This window comes from Bison bison, unplaced genomic scaffold, assembly GCF_000754665.1.
Source record: "Bison bison bison isolate TAMUID 2011002044 unplaced genomic scaffold, Bison_UMD1.0 scf7180017864345, whole genome shotgun sequence".
Classification (NCBI taxonomy): domain Eukaryota; kingdom Metazoa; phylum Chordata; class Mammalia; order Artiodactyla; family Bovidae; genus Bison; species Bison bison.
In genome coordinates this window covers 2,155,099-2,169,214 of record NW_011494917.1, presented here as the reverse complement: position 1 = coordinate 2,169,214, position 14,116 = coordinate 2,155,099, and the positions used below count along the sequence as shown (strand labels likewise).

The window sequence follows — 14,116 nt, the reverse complement described above, 5'->3', positions numbered from 1 at the left end:
TGTCTTTGTGCCAGTACCATACTGTCTTGATGACTGTGGCTTTGTAGTAGAGCCTGAAGTCAGGCAGGTTGATTCCTCCACTTCCATTCTTCTTTCTCAAGATTGCTTTGGCTATTCGAGGTTTTTTGTATTTCCATACAAATTGTGAAATTATTTGTTATAGCTCTGTGAAAAATACCGTTGGTAGCTCGATAGGGATTGCATTGAATCTATAGATTGCTTTGGGTAGTATACTCATTTTCACTATATTGATTCTTCCAATCCATGAACATGGTATATTTCTCCATCTATTAGTGTCCTCTTTGATTTCTTTCACCAGTGTTTTATAGTTTTCTATATATAGGTCTTTAGTTTCTTTAGGTAGATATATTCCTAAGTATTTTATTCTTTTCGTTGCAATGGTGAATGGAATTGTTTCCTTAATTTCTCTTTCTATTTTCTCATTATTAGTGTATAGGAATGCAAGGGATTTCTGTGTGTTGATTTTATATCTTGCCACTTTACTATATTCATTGATTAGCTCTAGTAATTTTCTGGTGGATTCTTTAGGGTTTTCTATGTAGAGGATCATGTCATCTGCAAACAGTGAGAGTTTTACTTCTTCTTTTCCAATCTGGATTCCTTTTATTTCTTTTTCTGCTCTGATTGCTGTGGCCAAAACTTCCAAAACTATGCTGAATAGTAGTGGTGAGAGTGGGCACCCTTGTCTTATTCCTGACTTTAGGGGAAATGCTTTCAATTTTTCACCATTGAGGATAATGTTTGCTGTGTGTTTGTCATATATAGCTTTTATTATATTGAGGTATGTTCCTTCTATTCCTGCTTTCTGGAGAGTTTTTATTATAAATGGATGTTGAATTTTATCAAAGGCTTTCTCTGCATCTATTGAGATAATCATATGGCTTTTATTTTTCAATTTGTTAATGTGGTGTATTACATTGATTGATTTGTGGATATTGAAGAATCCTTGCATCCCTGGGATAAAGCCCACTTGGTCATGGTGTATGATCTTTTTAATGTATTGTTGGATTCTGATTTCTAGAATTTTATTAAGGATTTTTTCATCTATGTTCATCAGTGATATTGGCCTGTAGTTTTCTTTTTTTGTGGCATCTTTGTCAGGTTTTGGTATTGGGGTGATGGTGGCCTCGTAGAATGAGTTTGGATCAAGTACTTTTTAAAAGCTATCCCATTTAAATTCTCATAGTAACATATTTTACAGAATTTCAGAAAATTTAAATAACTTGTATAATTTTATATAGCTAGTGGTAAGAGACAGAATAGAATATAAGTCTACATCTTTTGGACTCTACTCCCAATCTTTTTACCTTCTGAGCAACCAGGGAAGCCCTGAAAGTCTCTCAGTTGTGTCCAGCTCTTTGTGACCCCGTGGACTGTAGCCTGCCAGGCTTCTCTGTACATGGAATTTCCCAGGCAAGAATACTGGAGTGGGCTGCCAGTCCGTTCTCCAGGGAATCTTCCCAACCCAGGGATTGAACCCAGGTCTCCTGCATTGCAGGCTGATTCTTTACATCTGAGCCACCAGGAAAGCCCAATCTTTTCTAAAAATGGTTCTACTGTCTCCATGGTTTTACCTTTTCCAGACTGTCATATAGTTAGAATCATATACTTTGTGGCCTTTTCAGATTGGCTTCTTTCACTTAGTAATTGCATTTGAAGTTCCTTGTGTCATTTCATGGCTTGATAGCTCATTTTTTCTTTTATTTATTTATCTTTTTATTGCTAAATAATATTCCATTGTCTGGATATCAATTCAGTTCAGTTCAGTGGCTCAGTCGTGTCTGACTCTGCGACCCCATGGACTGCAGCACGCTTCCCTGACCATCACCACCTCCCGGAGTTTGCTCAAACTCATGTCCATTGAGTTGGTGATGCCATCCAACCATCTCATCCTCTGTCATCCCCTTCTCCTCCTGCCTTCAATCTTCCCAAGCATCAGGGTCTTTTCCAATGAATTAGTTCTTCGCATCAGGTGGCCAAAGTATTGGAGTTTCAGCTTCAGCATCAGTCCTTCCAATGAATAGTCAGTACTGATTTCCTTTAGGATTGACTGGTTTGATCTCCTTGCAGTCCAAAGGACTCTCAAGAGTCTTATCCAGTACCACAGTTTAAAAGCATCAATTCTTCAGCAGTCAGCTTTCTTTAGGGTCCAAATCTCACATCCATACATGACTACTGGAAAAACCATAGTTTTGACTAGATGGACATTTGTCAGCAAAGTAATGTCTCTGCTTTTTAATATGCTGTCGAGATTGGTCATTGCTTTTCTTCCAAGGAGTAAGCGTCTTTTGATTTCATGGCTGCAGTCACCATCTGCAGTGATTTTGGAGCCTCCCAAAATAAAGTCTGTTACTGTTTCTATTGTTTCCCTGTCTATTTGCCATGAAGTGATGGGACCGAATGCCAAGATCTTAGTTTTCTGAATGTTGAAGTTTTAGCCAACTTTTTCACTCCTCTTTCACTTTCATCAAGAGGCTCTTTAGTTACTCTTTACTTTCACCAGTGTGGTGTCATCTGTGTATCTGAGGTTATTGATATTTCTCCTGGCAATCTTGATTCCAGCTTGTGCTTCATCCAGCCTGGCATTTCTAATGATGTATTCTGCATATAAGTTAAATAAGCAGGGTGACAATATACAGCCTTGACATACTCCTTTCCCAATTTGGAACCAGCCTGTCTGGATATACAACAGTTTATTTTTCACCTACTGAAGGGCATCTTGGTTGCTTCCAAGTTTGAGAAATTATGAATAAAGCTGCTATAAACATCTGTTTTTGTGTAAACATCAGTTTTCAACTTGCTTGAATTGAATTGGTTTAGTCGATCAGTTGTATCCAGCTCTTTGTGAACCTATGGACTGTACTGCTAGGCTCATCTGTCCATGGGATTTTCCAGGCAAGAATACTGGAGTGGGTTGCCATTTCCTTCTCCAGAGGAACTTCCTGACCCAGGGATCAAATTGGTCTCCTGTATTGCAGGCAGTCTCCTACATTTGCAGGCAGATTCTTTACCACTGAGACACCAGGGAAGCACTTTGGGTAAATGCCAAAGATTATGATTGCTAGATCATGTGGTAGAATATGGTTAGTTTTGTAGGAAATTGCCAAATTGTCTCCCAAAGTGGCTGGACCATTTCTCATGCCCACTAGCAATGAAGGAGAGAGTTCCCATTGCTCACAATCCTCACTAGCATTTGATGTTGTTGGTGTTCCAGATTTTGGCCTTTCCAATAGATGTGTAGTGATATCTTGTTTTGATTTTCATTTCCCTAATGACATTTCTTGTTGGGCATATTTTCATATACCTATTTACCATTTGTTTGTCTTCTTTGATATGGTGTTTGTTCAGGTTTCTGGCCTATTTTTTAATCTGGTTATTTTTTTTCTTATTGTTGTGTTTTAAGAATTTGTTGTGCATTTTGAATAGCAGTTATCAGATGCGTCTTTTAGAAATATTTTCTCCCAGTCTGTGTCTTGTTTTATTCTCTTGACAGTATCTTTTATAGAGCAGAAGGCTTAATGAGGTCCAGCTTATCAATTATTTCTTTCATGAATTATGTCTTCAGTGTTGTATGTAAAAAAACATCACCAAACCCAAGGTCATCTAGGTTTCTCCTGTGTTATCTCCTAGGAGATCTGTGGTTTTGCATTCTGTATTTAAGCCTGTGATCCACTCTGAAGAGAGAAAATAAGTAAGAAATAAAAAAGGCAAAAGAGACTAATAGAACACAGATATTGAAATGGTAGACTTAAATCCAAGCATACCATTAGTTACATCAAATGTAAATGGACTAAAAAATCCAATTAAAAGGGGAAAATTTTCAGATTGGATTGAAAAAACAGTTTGGTAACGTAACTTTTTCATAAGAGATACATTTTGAATATAAACACATGATTTGAAAGATGGAAAAAGATAAACTATGAAGACATCAATCTTAAGAAAGCTGGTCATGACTATATTAATATCAAGTAGATTCTAAGGTATGGACTACCCCCAAAGTTGAAGAGACCCAGTCAGTTTGTCAGAAATGAATAATAATAATGAACTGAACTGAACTGAATAAATATAAATTTACCTAATCACAGTGCTTCAAAATACAGAAGTAGAAATGGACAAAATTAAAAAGAAAAAGACACAAATCTACAGTCATACTAGAGAGCTTAACTTTTTTGAGTAATTGATAGAACAATATACAAAATCAATAAGCAAGCATATAGAAAATTTGAACAACTAATCTACCAACTAAACTTAATTACCACTTATAAAATACTCTACCTAGCAACTATTGATTATACTTTGTTTTCAAATGTACATGAAACTTTCACCAAGATAGACAGTATACTGGATGATAAATTTCAAAGAATTATATGTTCTTTAATCACAACAGAATTCAGTTAGAAGTCAGTAACAGTTCCAAAGCTAGAAAATACGTCAACATTTTGAAATTAAGCATCACAATTATAAATAATCCTTGAGTCAAAGAAGAAATCACAAGAATTATTAGAAAATATTTTAAATTTAATGATAATGAAAACAGCATATAAATATTGTGAGGTACAATTAAAGCAGTATTTAGAGGAAAACTTGCAGCTTTAAATGTGTATATTAGAAACGAAAAAGGTTTAGAAACAATTGTCTAAGCTTCTATCATAGGGGACTAGAAAAATAAGCCAATAGCAAATAGGGAGAAATGACATAATAAATAGTAGAAATGAAAGAAACAGAAAATGGAAAAACAGAAAAATTGACAAAGCCAAAAGACTGATAAAATCGATAAACCGTAACAATACTGATCAGAAAAAGGAGGATAGTGGGGCTACTACTTTAGGTCCTATAGACTTAAAAAGGTGATAAAAGCCTCTTTTAAACAACTTCATGTCAATAAATTTGACAGCTTAGATGAGATGGGCAAATTCCTTGAAAAATACACATATCATCAACACAGGAAGAAGTTACTTTTATGTTTAGCTCTATGATCCATTTCAAATTAGGCTATATAAATGGTATGAATTAGAAATCAATGAAATTGAGCTCATAATTAAAACCCTTCCCATAAGGAAAGCTTAAGATTGACATAACCTCACTGGTAAATTCTACCACATATTTAAGGAAGAAATAATATCTAGATTATACAAAATCTTTCAGAAAATTGAGGTGGGAACTCTTCCAAGCTTATTTTGGGAGGCCAGCCTAACCCTGACACACAAAATGAACAGGAACATTATCAGAAAAGTAATTACAGACCAGTGTTCCTCATGAACATAGATGCAAAATATTTTCAAATTTACTATACCTGGTATATATAAAAAAGTTAATACCTCATGATCAGGCAAAGTTTATCTCAGGAATCAGAGTACGTTCAACTTTCAGAACATAATGTAAAGAAGTGATGGAGCTAGTCATGAAAGTCTGAGGAATAGTTTTTCAGGCAAAGGAAAAAAACAGGTGCAGAGGTCTTAAGATGAGAACATACCTGGACTCAGATTCTGGAAGTGAAGTATGTCTAGAGCGAAGGGAATGAAGAGGCAGTTCTTGTTACCCCTGTGTTCTGTGGGCACCACCCCTGCTTCATTATTATTCTCATTTCTGCCGCAAGGGTAACAATAAGTAAATAAGAATAGTAATGTATCCATTTCCTAGAGGCAAAAAAAAGCTGTATTTTCTACAGAACCACTACATCCTTAGGTGTATAATGGTATTCAAGTTTAAGTATTGACACTTACCAAAGTCAGAATTATACCTATAGAGGCTGAACAATTGGCCGGCCTCCAAGAAAGCTCCCAATGTGACCTTCACCTTTACGAAGTCACTTCTCGGCCAAAACTGCCTTTTAGCCTTATTAGCTTAGAAACTTGACCTTGTAAGTATCCCAGGATTGGGGAGATATAAAGAAGTGTTACTAGAGTTCACAAATAGCAACTATATAAAACTCAAATGCCAGTTTATTAATTTACAAGAATGCACAAAACTCTCAAGGAAATCAGAAAACTTGTATCGGTCATTAGTGCTTCTTCTCCTTGTGAGGAAATGACACTGGAAGCCAAATAATCATAAAGCTAGTTACTGAGCATGGGAATCAAGTCCATCACTTGAGTTTGAGTGCTCTTGACCTCTGGCTCTGGACACTCAAGGAGCCAATCTCCATAACAGTGTCATTCTTATCAGAGCGTCACTGAGTGGGAACTATCTTCACTTGCCCATTTTTATGCTGTGTTCTTCACATAATCCCTTCTGATGGATTATTCTTTCTTTAGTTTATATTATAACCCACCATGCTCCTCTGCCCATGGACTTTTCCAGGCAAGAATATTGGAGTGAGGTGCCATTTCCTACTCCAGGAGATCTTCCTAACCCAGGGATCAAACCAACATCCCTTAAGTCTCCCGCATTGGCAGGTGGATTCTTTACTGCTAGCACCACCTAGGAAGCCCAACTTGATATATATCCCTTTGAATATATTTGATATATTAAAATCTTCTTTTGAATATAGTTTCATTACCTAATATGATAATGTTTCTGTTTACTAATTTATTTATAATTCTTTTAAAGTCAGTTTCTGTTTTGCCAACATATCAGGAGGCCTAGTTCACCAGTTTGAATGAACTATCTGAATTTTCAGAATTAAAAAAACTGAAAACTTCAAAAGATATATAAAGTTTTTAGTTATTTATGTGAAGACTTAGTTGATGAGTTTTTATATCAGTATTTTGGAATACCTAGAGTGTCTCTGTCCTAGTTCCCCTGATGCTCTACAGAACTGTGTTTCCATATAATTGATTTCTTTTGTAATCCCGTGTATTATATTTTATACATTTAAAAGCATTCTAAGAAGGAGTTCGTGGTCCTTGCTATACTATCAAAATGAGCCATGGCATGATAAAGGTAAAGAAACTCTGAGCTCACTAAGGGAGGAGCTCTGAGAGAGAGGGGGGCGCTCCTCTGAGGGTCCCAGGAAGAAGGGCCCCAGTAGAAAGGAAAACTGAGTTACAGAGAGACGGGGAGACAGCTTGGGGCAGAGTCTTAAGGCCCCAGAAACCCAGAGTCTTGTCTCTCTACAGCCATCTTAAGCTATAAGCTTTTTTGGCAAATTAGTTACTTTGATAAATGTGGCCTGGTGTTCTGACAAATTGATTCTTTTTTGTATTGACCTAGAGGAGGAGCCTGGTAGGTTGCAGTCCATGGGGTTGCTAAGAGTAGGACACGACTAAGTGACTTCACTTTGACTTTTCACTTTCATGCACTGGAGAAGGAAATGGCAAGCCACTCCAGTGTTCTTGCCTGGGGAATCCCAGGGACGGGGGAGCCTGGTGGGCTGCCGTCTATGGGGTCACACAGAGTTGGACACGACTGAAGCGACTTAGCAGCAGCAGCAGCACCTTCCTGATTGACTAGAGCTCTCTCTTAATCAGATATGAGAATGAAGGGGTAACTTTCGCAGTCCCGTTATTCTATTAATATTATTCTATCAGTTCATTTAAAAAGGACATTTTACCACAACACCACTGTTACACTCAAAGGAAATACCACATCATACCATCATAAGATGGCCCTGATTATGACCAGAAAGGCAGATAGTATAAAGTACTTTCAGTATGTGTAGAAATGGAACCCTCCTCCATGCTGGTGAGAATGTAAACTAGTACAACCAGAGTAGAAAACAGCATGGCAATTCCTCAAAATAGAATTATTAAACGATCCAACAGTTCTACTTCAGGGTATATGCCCCCCAAAATTGAAAACAGTCTCTCAAAGGAATATTCATACACCCACATTCATCGCAGCATTAGTCCCAATAGCCAGAAATAGGAACAACCCAAATGTCCTTAGATGGATGAACGGATAAACAAAATATGGTATATGTACTGTGTCATGTATAAATACTGACCTACTGGCAGGAAAATGGCCTACATTATTTCCCAGATCTTTTAGATCAGTTGGGTCTATATTTCAGTGAACCACTTGATACAGGAAAAAAAAATATATCTCTTAACTGGAAACTACTTTGATAAGTAGAAGGCCTTCCATCACAAATGCTTTCCTTGGGTTCAAATCCCAAACACCATCATTTACCAGCTGTGAAACCTTGAGTGTGTGACTTAAACTCTTTGACCTTCAGTTTATACAAAAATAGGAATAATAATCTTTACCTTATAAGGAATTACGAGGGTTTAATCATATGTAAAAAGCTCTCATCACAGTATCTAACATGTAGTAAGCATTGAATAAATAGTTATAATTACTATTTATTTTTTATTAACATTATTATGTATTAAGTAATTTTTAATTGAGTGCTTTCCTATTTAGAGTAGTCAAAATATCCTTTATGGCTGCTTACTATTTTTCTTTCTCAAGCCCTGTTGATATGTGCTCTTCTTTTAATAGGTACAACATAAAAGATACAGTGCAATTCTTAAGCGTTTGCACTGTCAGGTAAATAAGCTTCACTCAAATAGAAGACAATGGCAATGGAACATCCAACAGCTGGAAAAAACCGCTGCTGAACTGAGAAAACGTATTGGAATGAAAGACTAGCATGGCTATAGGGTGTTGTAGGGCCTGGACTATGCCACAAAAATTATGGGATAGAAAGGTGAGAATATCCTTTGGGTCTTAACAACAGCATCCACTATCAAGGGGTTGTCTTAAGGACAGATATATTTTCTCCTATTTTGAATCAGTCATCTCTTTGTTAAAGTTCCTTCCAACACTATAATTGATAGCAATAGAGAGACAGTAGGAAGGCTCACAGAATAGTGAAAGACTCTGTATGAATATTTTGAGTGTATAAGATGTCCTGAACTCATCAATGCCTATTTATAAACATGTTGCCTTCACTATTATATGAAGCAAACATTTAGAAGAAAGAAGCACTTGCATTTTCAATGATTTGAATTTTTAAGGTATTTTAAATGGTTGTCTGTTTCAGACAACCTGCTCTTTTACCTTGGCTTCAAAGAAGTCCATAAATATTGACATTTATTATAATGTTGTCATGTATTCAAGGCTTTCGATATTTACTTAGTTTTCTCCTTTATCCAGAAGGTAACAATCATTTTTTCTTTGCTGTTGGATAAATGTACTTTAGAGCTTTGCAATGTATACAATCTTTTGTTCACTTTTCTGTCTATACATTCTTACTATTTTATAACTAAATTCAAGTTATAGCATCATGTAAGACAAACATACTACCTCTTGAAAAATGAATGTTAGCCAATGTAGAATAGCATGTATTTTTTCTCATGTATGTCCACAGCCACAAATCAATACTTAATTTGTCACTTCTAGAGTAAAAGCGTTCCTTCTTGTGGCTCCATTGAGTCAAATTTTTAGAAGCAGAAATAAATTATTAATTATTTAAGATATGATTTTAAAATGCTCTCTTTTAGGATTTAATGAGTCCAAAGCAATAACATTAAACAAGTATCTCAGGTCTATTTTGTCCTCACTTATCTATGTGCAAAGACTCAGTTAGATTATAGCTGATTTAAAACCTGATATTAATAATCTTATTATGCCTAATAATTGTAGTCCTATTAGGAATTTGCATGGCTAATCACGGCTAACACTTCAAGTGGCTTATGTTGTAACACAGTCAGCTTTGGTCCATGACTCAGAACTAGGGTTTTTTTTTTTTTCTTGCTACTTTTTTAGGACTAGGGTTAAGGTTACTAGATCACAGACATAACTTCAAAATGCAAGATTATTAAACTGATAGAAGATACATAGGAGAAAACCTAGATGACCATCGACATAGGGATGTCCTTCTTAGATACAACACCAAAGGCACAACTCATGAAAGAAATAATTGAAGAGCTAGACGTCATTAAAATTAAAAATGTCTGCTCTGTAACAGACACTGTCAAGAGAGTGATAAGACGAGCCATTGACTGAAAGAAAATATTTGCAAAAGACAAACCTGGTAAAGAACCATTATTTAAAATATAAAGTAAAATTTTAAAACTCAGCAATAAGAAAACAAATAACCAGATTAAAAAATGGGCCAGAGACCTTAACAGATGCCTCACCAGAGAAGATATACAGATGGCAAATAAGCACATGAAAAGATGCTCCACATGAAATGTCATCAGGGAAATGAGAAATAAATCAATGAGGTACTGCCATATACCTATTAGAATGGCCAAAAGCTGGAACACCAGCACCGCCAAATGTTGATGAGAATGCGGAGCAACAGAGACTTCATTTATTGCTGCTGGGAAGGCAAGTCATTTTAGAAGACTCTTTGGCAGTTTCTTACGAAACTAATCATACTCTTAAGATATGGTCCTGCAGTCACACTCTTTGGTATTTATCCAAAGGAGTATAGAAAACCAATGTCCACACCAAATCACATGATTATGATGATTATGGCAGCTTTTTTTCATAATTGCCAAAACTTGGAAGCAGCCAAGATGACCTTCAGTAGGTGAATGAGTAAATAAGCTGTTTTACAGGCAAATAATGGAATATTATTCAGGGCTTAAGAAAGAAATATTATCAACCAATGAAAAGATATGACAAAACTTCAGTGTATATTACTAAGTGAAAGAAGCCAATCTGAAAAGGTTACCTAAGTTCAACTATATGACATTCTGGAAAAGGCAAAACTAAGGAGACAGCAAAAAGACCAGGGGTTGCCAGGGTCACTAGGGGGTGAGGGGTTAGAGGAGAGATGATTAGGCAGAACATAAAGAATTTTGGGGGAGGCGTTGAAAATATTTTGTATGATACCATAATGATGGATATGTCATTGTACATTTGTCCAAATGCATAGAATGTACAACCCCAAGGGTGAATCCTAAGGTAAACTGTGGCCTTTGGGTGATTTTGAGGTAGGTTTACCCTTGGTTTAAAAAAATGTGCCATTCTGGTGAGTAATGTTAATAAATGGGGGGCCTACACATGTGTGGGAACAGGAAGTATATGGGAAACCTCTTTCTCTCAATTTTGTTGTAAACCTACAACTGTTATAAAAATGTCTTTTTTTAAAGCACTTAGATCCATAGATAACAGTGCATGCAAGTTAGTATTAGTAAAGCATTTTGCAAGGGAAGTGAAATTCTACTTATAAAGGTTGTTTTGGAACCTTGTAAAGTTCACAAGAAAAGTGTTAGTTGCTCAGTCGTGTTGCCCACCAGGCTCCTCTGTCCTTGGAATTCTCCAGGCAAGAGTACTGGAGTGGGTAGCTGTTTCCTTCTGCAGGGTATCTTCCCAACCCAGGGATTGAACCCGAGTCTCCTGCATTGCAGAGAGATTGTTTACTGTGTGAGCCATATAGGGTATAGCAGTTAACATGCAAAGTTCCTATATCATTTTCATTAATTGAACTTGGAATCTTTTATTCATCCATAAAAATAATTAAGGCCTCCATCAATACTGTGGAAATTTAGGACTATTTTTTTGGTAGGGAGAGTCAGTAGATTAAGAAAAGCTTGTGGTTTTTCAACTAAAAACTATCTGATTTATTAGTTGCTCATGTTTTCAGTACTATAAATATTTTATTTTTCAAAAATTAAGCTAATGATTAGTAAAGCTAATGATCAGAAAAAGTTATATGCCTGTCATAAATAACTTATCCTGTATTTGTTTACTTAAATTTATAATGTATTTCTAAGGGAAGGATTTTTTCTTTTACTTTTCTGATAAATTTGGCAGGTAAGTAATGCATCTTCTATATCACATTAGCTTACCATATAGCACTTTCTCCTGAACGTTACTGAACTATGACCGAAACAAGGAAAAATAAACTGAAATAGATACTAAAATAGCAGAATAGATTTATTCAATACATAGCTAAGAATGGGATGCTTCAAATTGCTTTTTCTCCCCTGTAATGTTCTATTTAAATGATGACTGTGAGGTCTAGATCTTGAGAAACATAAAAATAGCATATGATTTAGTAATGACAGAGTTGCTGCTGACATAACCCAGTAAAGACAGACATGAAGTAATGAAACTTCAATCTCTTAATTAATTAGATGATGTATTCCAAAAGCAAAACCAGAGTTAACGTGATAAATAGTTTTAAAAAGCTCTCTGGCATAACAACCATGTAAGAATCAGAATAAAACACTTAAATTACAGATATTTGCAGTATTGCTCAGTCACGTAGCACAGGGTAATTTAGAGGCAATGATGATGTGCTGCCCATCTAAGATACATTTTCAAATTTCTCTTGTCCAAAACATTTACGTCGAGACGTACCATCCCCCTCATCTACTTATTATTCTCTGTGACAATGTTTTATGTAGAACAGAAATTTGTAATGCCTGTGCCCATATCGGAGAAGCTTCCTCAAGGTGCTCTCAAGACTTATTTTTCCTTGATTGCATAGTGCCTCATTGTGTGTGTGATGTGAGAGAAAGCCAACAATCCTGCAGAACCGAGTTGTTTTGTCTTTAGAGACTGCTGCTGCTGCTGCTGCTGCGTGGCTTCAGTCCTGTCTGTGCGACCCCATAGTGTTAACTAATTCACGCCCAGTGAGCCAGCCAGATGTATCCCTGGGCTGAAAACATCACATAGCTCTCTTCTCAGCCATCTTTCCATGCGGACAGTGCACAGCCATTGTCAAGTGTCTATTGCTCCTTAGAGGGATGCTGCTTTGAGGACGCCTCCATCCATTGGATGTGATATTGACTTGGTTGGGAAGTTAGAAAATGTTGCTATTTTATCTGTGGTTCATACAAGTTTATATAAAGCACTCAATTCTCAAAAGAGTCCATTCTTTTTCTAATCTTTCACCAATTTAGATTATTCATCCTCTATGCCTTTCAATCTCAATTAATCTGTCAATGTAATTACTCATGCACAGTTTCCTAATAATTAGTCTAATTCTCCCACTTTTCTTTTTCTTTCCATCAAAAAATAGCATTTCCACCTTCAGAGCTTTCCTTTTCTCACTCCCTGAACAGCTCCAGTTGTATCATCTTTAAGCTCCAGTTCCCATTTTTGTTGTAACTCAAAGTTTAATTCACTGGCCTAAATACAGATCCTGAACACTGAAGACAATCTTTAATTTGCAACTGTCTTATGCAGGAAGCTCCATCTTTACTTCGAAATGCGTCACAAAGATAAATTTTATGCAAAACTCTACACAGTCAGTGCTCTGCCCAGATCCTCTCAGATCTTTTTTTAAAATCCTGTTGAGCACCCCTCTCCCGAGTGAGCCATAATTTTACTTCCACTAGCTCTCACCTAATACTGTCTGTGGGAGGTTTGCTACCCTCAAAAGGACTTTGCCCAATACAACAGCCTCACTTGGCTTCTTCTTTCCATTCTTGCATCCCTTACTCTCCCAGAACTTCACTCTCCCAGGAGAAACTGGGATAAACTACTTTCTCAGAGTCTGCTTCTGGGGATCCCAAACTAAGTCACCTTGCAAAAATAATTACACACCAAAATATCTATTTTGAAGAGATGAGTATTACTTTACTCCTGTTCCTCATTGCAGATCCATTCTGCTTCCAGCTGCAGCAGCAACAGAAAATAAAAATAATTTTTTAAAAAGCAAGAAACTTAGCACCTTTGAAATCCAATCACTATTCCATTTCAGTTCAGTTCAGTTCAGTGGCTCAGTCGCGTCCGACTCTTTGCGACCCCATGAATCGCAGCACACCAGGCCTCCCTGTCCATCACCAACTCCCGGAGTTCACTCAGACTCACGTCCATCGAGGCGGTGATGCCATCCAGCCATCTCATCCTCTGTCGTCCCCTTCTCCTCCTGCCCCCAATCCCTCCCAGCATCAGACTCTTTTCCAATGAGTCAACTCTTCGCATGAGATGGCCAAAGTACTGGAGTTTCAGCTTCAGCATCATTCCCTCCAAAGAAATCCCAGGGCTGATTTCTTTCAGAATGGACTGGTTGGATATCCTTGCAGTCCAAGGGACTCTCAAGAGTCTTCTCCAACACCACAGTTCAAAAGCATCAATTCTTCGGCGTTCAGCCTTCTTCACAGTCCAACTCTCACATCCATACATGACCACTGGAAAAACCATAGCCTTGACTAGACGGACCTTTGTTGGCAAAGTAATGTCTCCGCTTTTGAATATGCTATCTAGGTTGGTCATAACTTTCCTTCCAAGGAGTAAAGCGTCTTTT

The 14,116-nt window shown here is 36.9% G+C and overlaps 1 protein-coding gene across 1 annotated transcript in view; it reads left to right on the top strand.

Moving 5' to 3' along the window:
* CCDC122 (coiled-coil domain containing 122) overlaps nt 1–8,553 on the top strand; it is a 26,165-nt gene extending 17,612 nt beyond the window's left edge. Inside the window, exon 5 of the mRNA XM_010854607.1 lies at nt 8,404–8,553. Within this exon, the coding sequence (XP_010852909.1) occupies nt 8,404–8,553 (150 nt within the window). The remainder of the gene's footprint in view (nt 1–8,403) is intronic.
* Nucleotides 8,554–14,116: the final 5,563 nt, after the last annotated feature.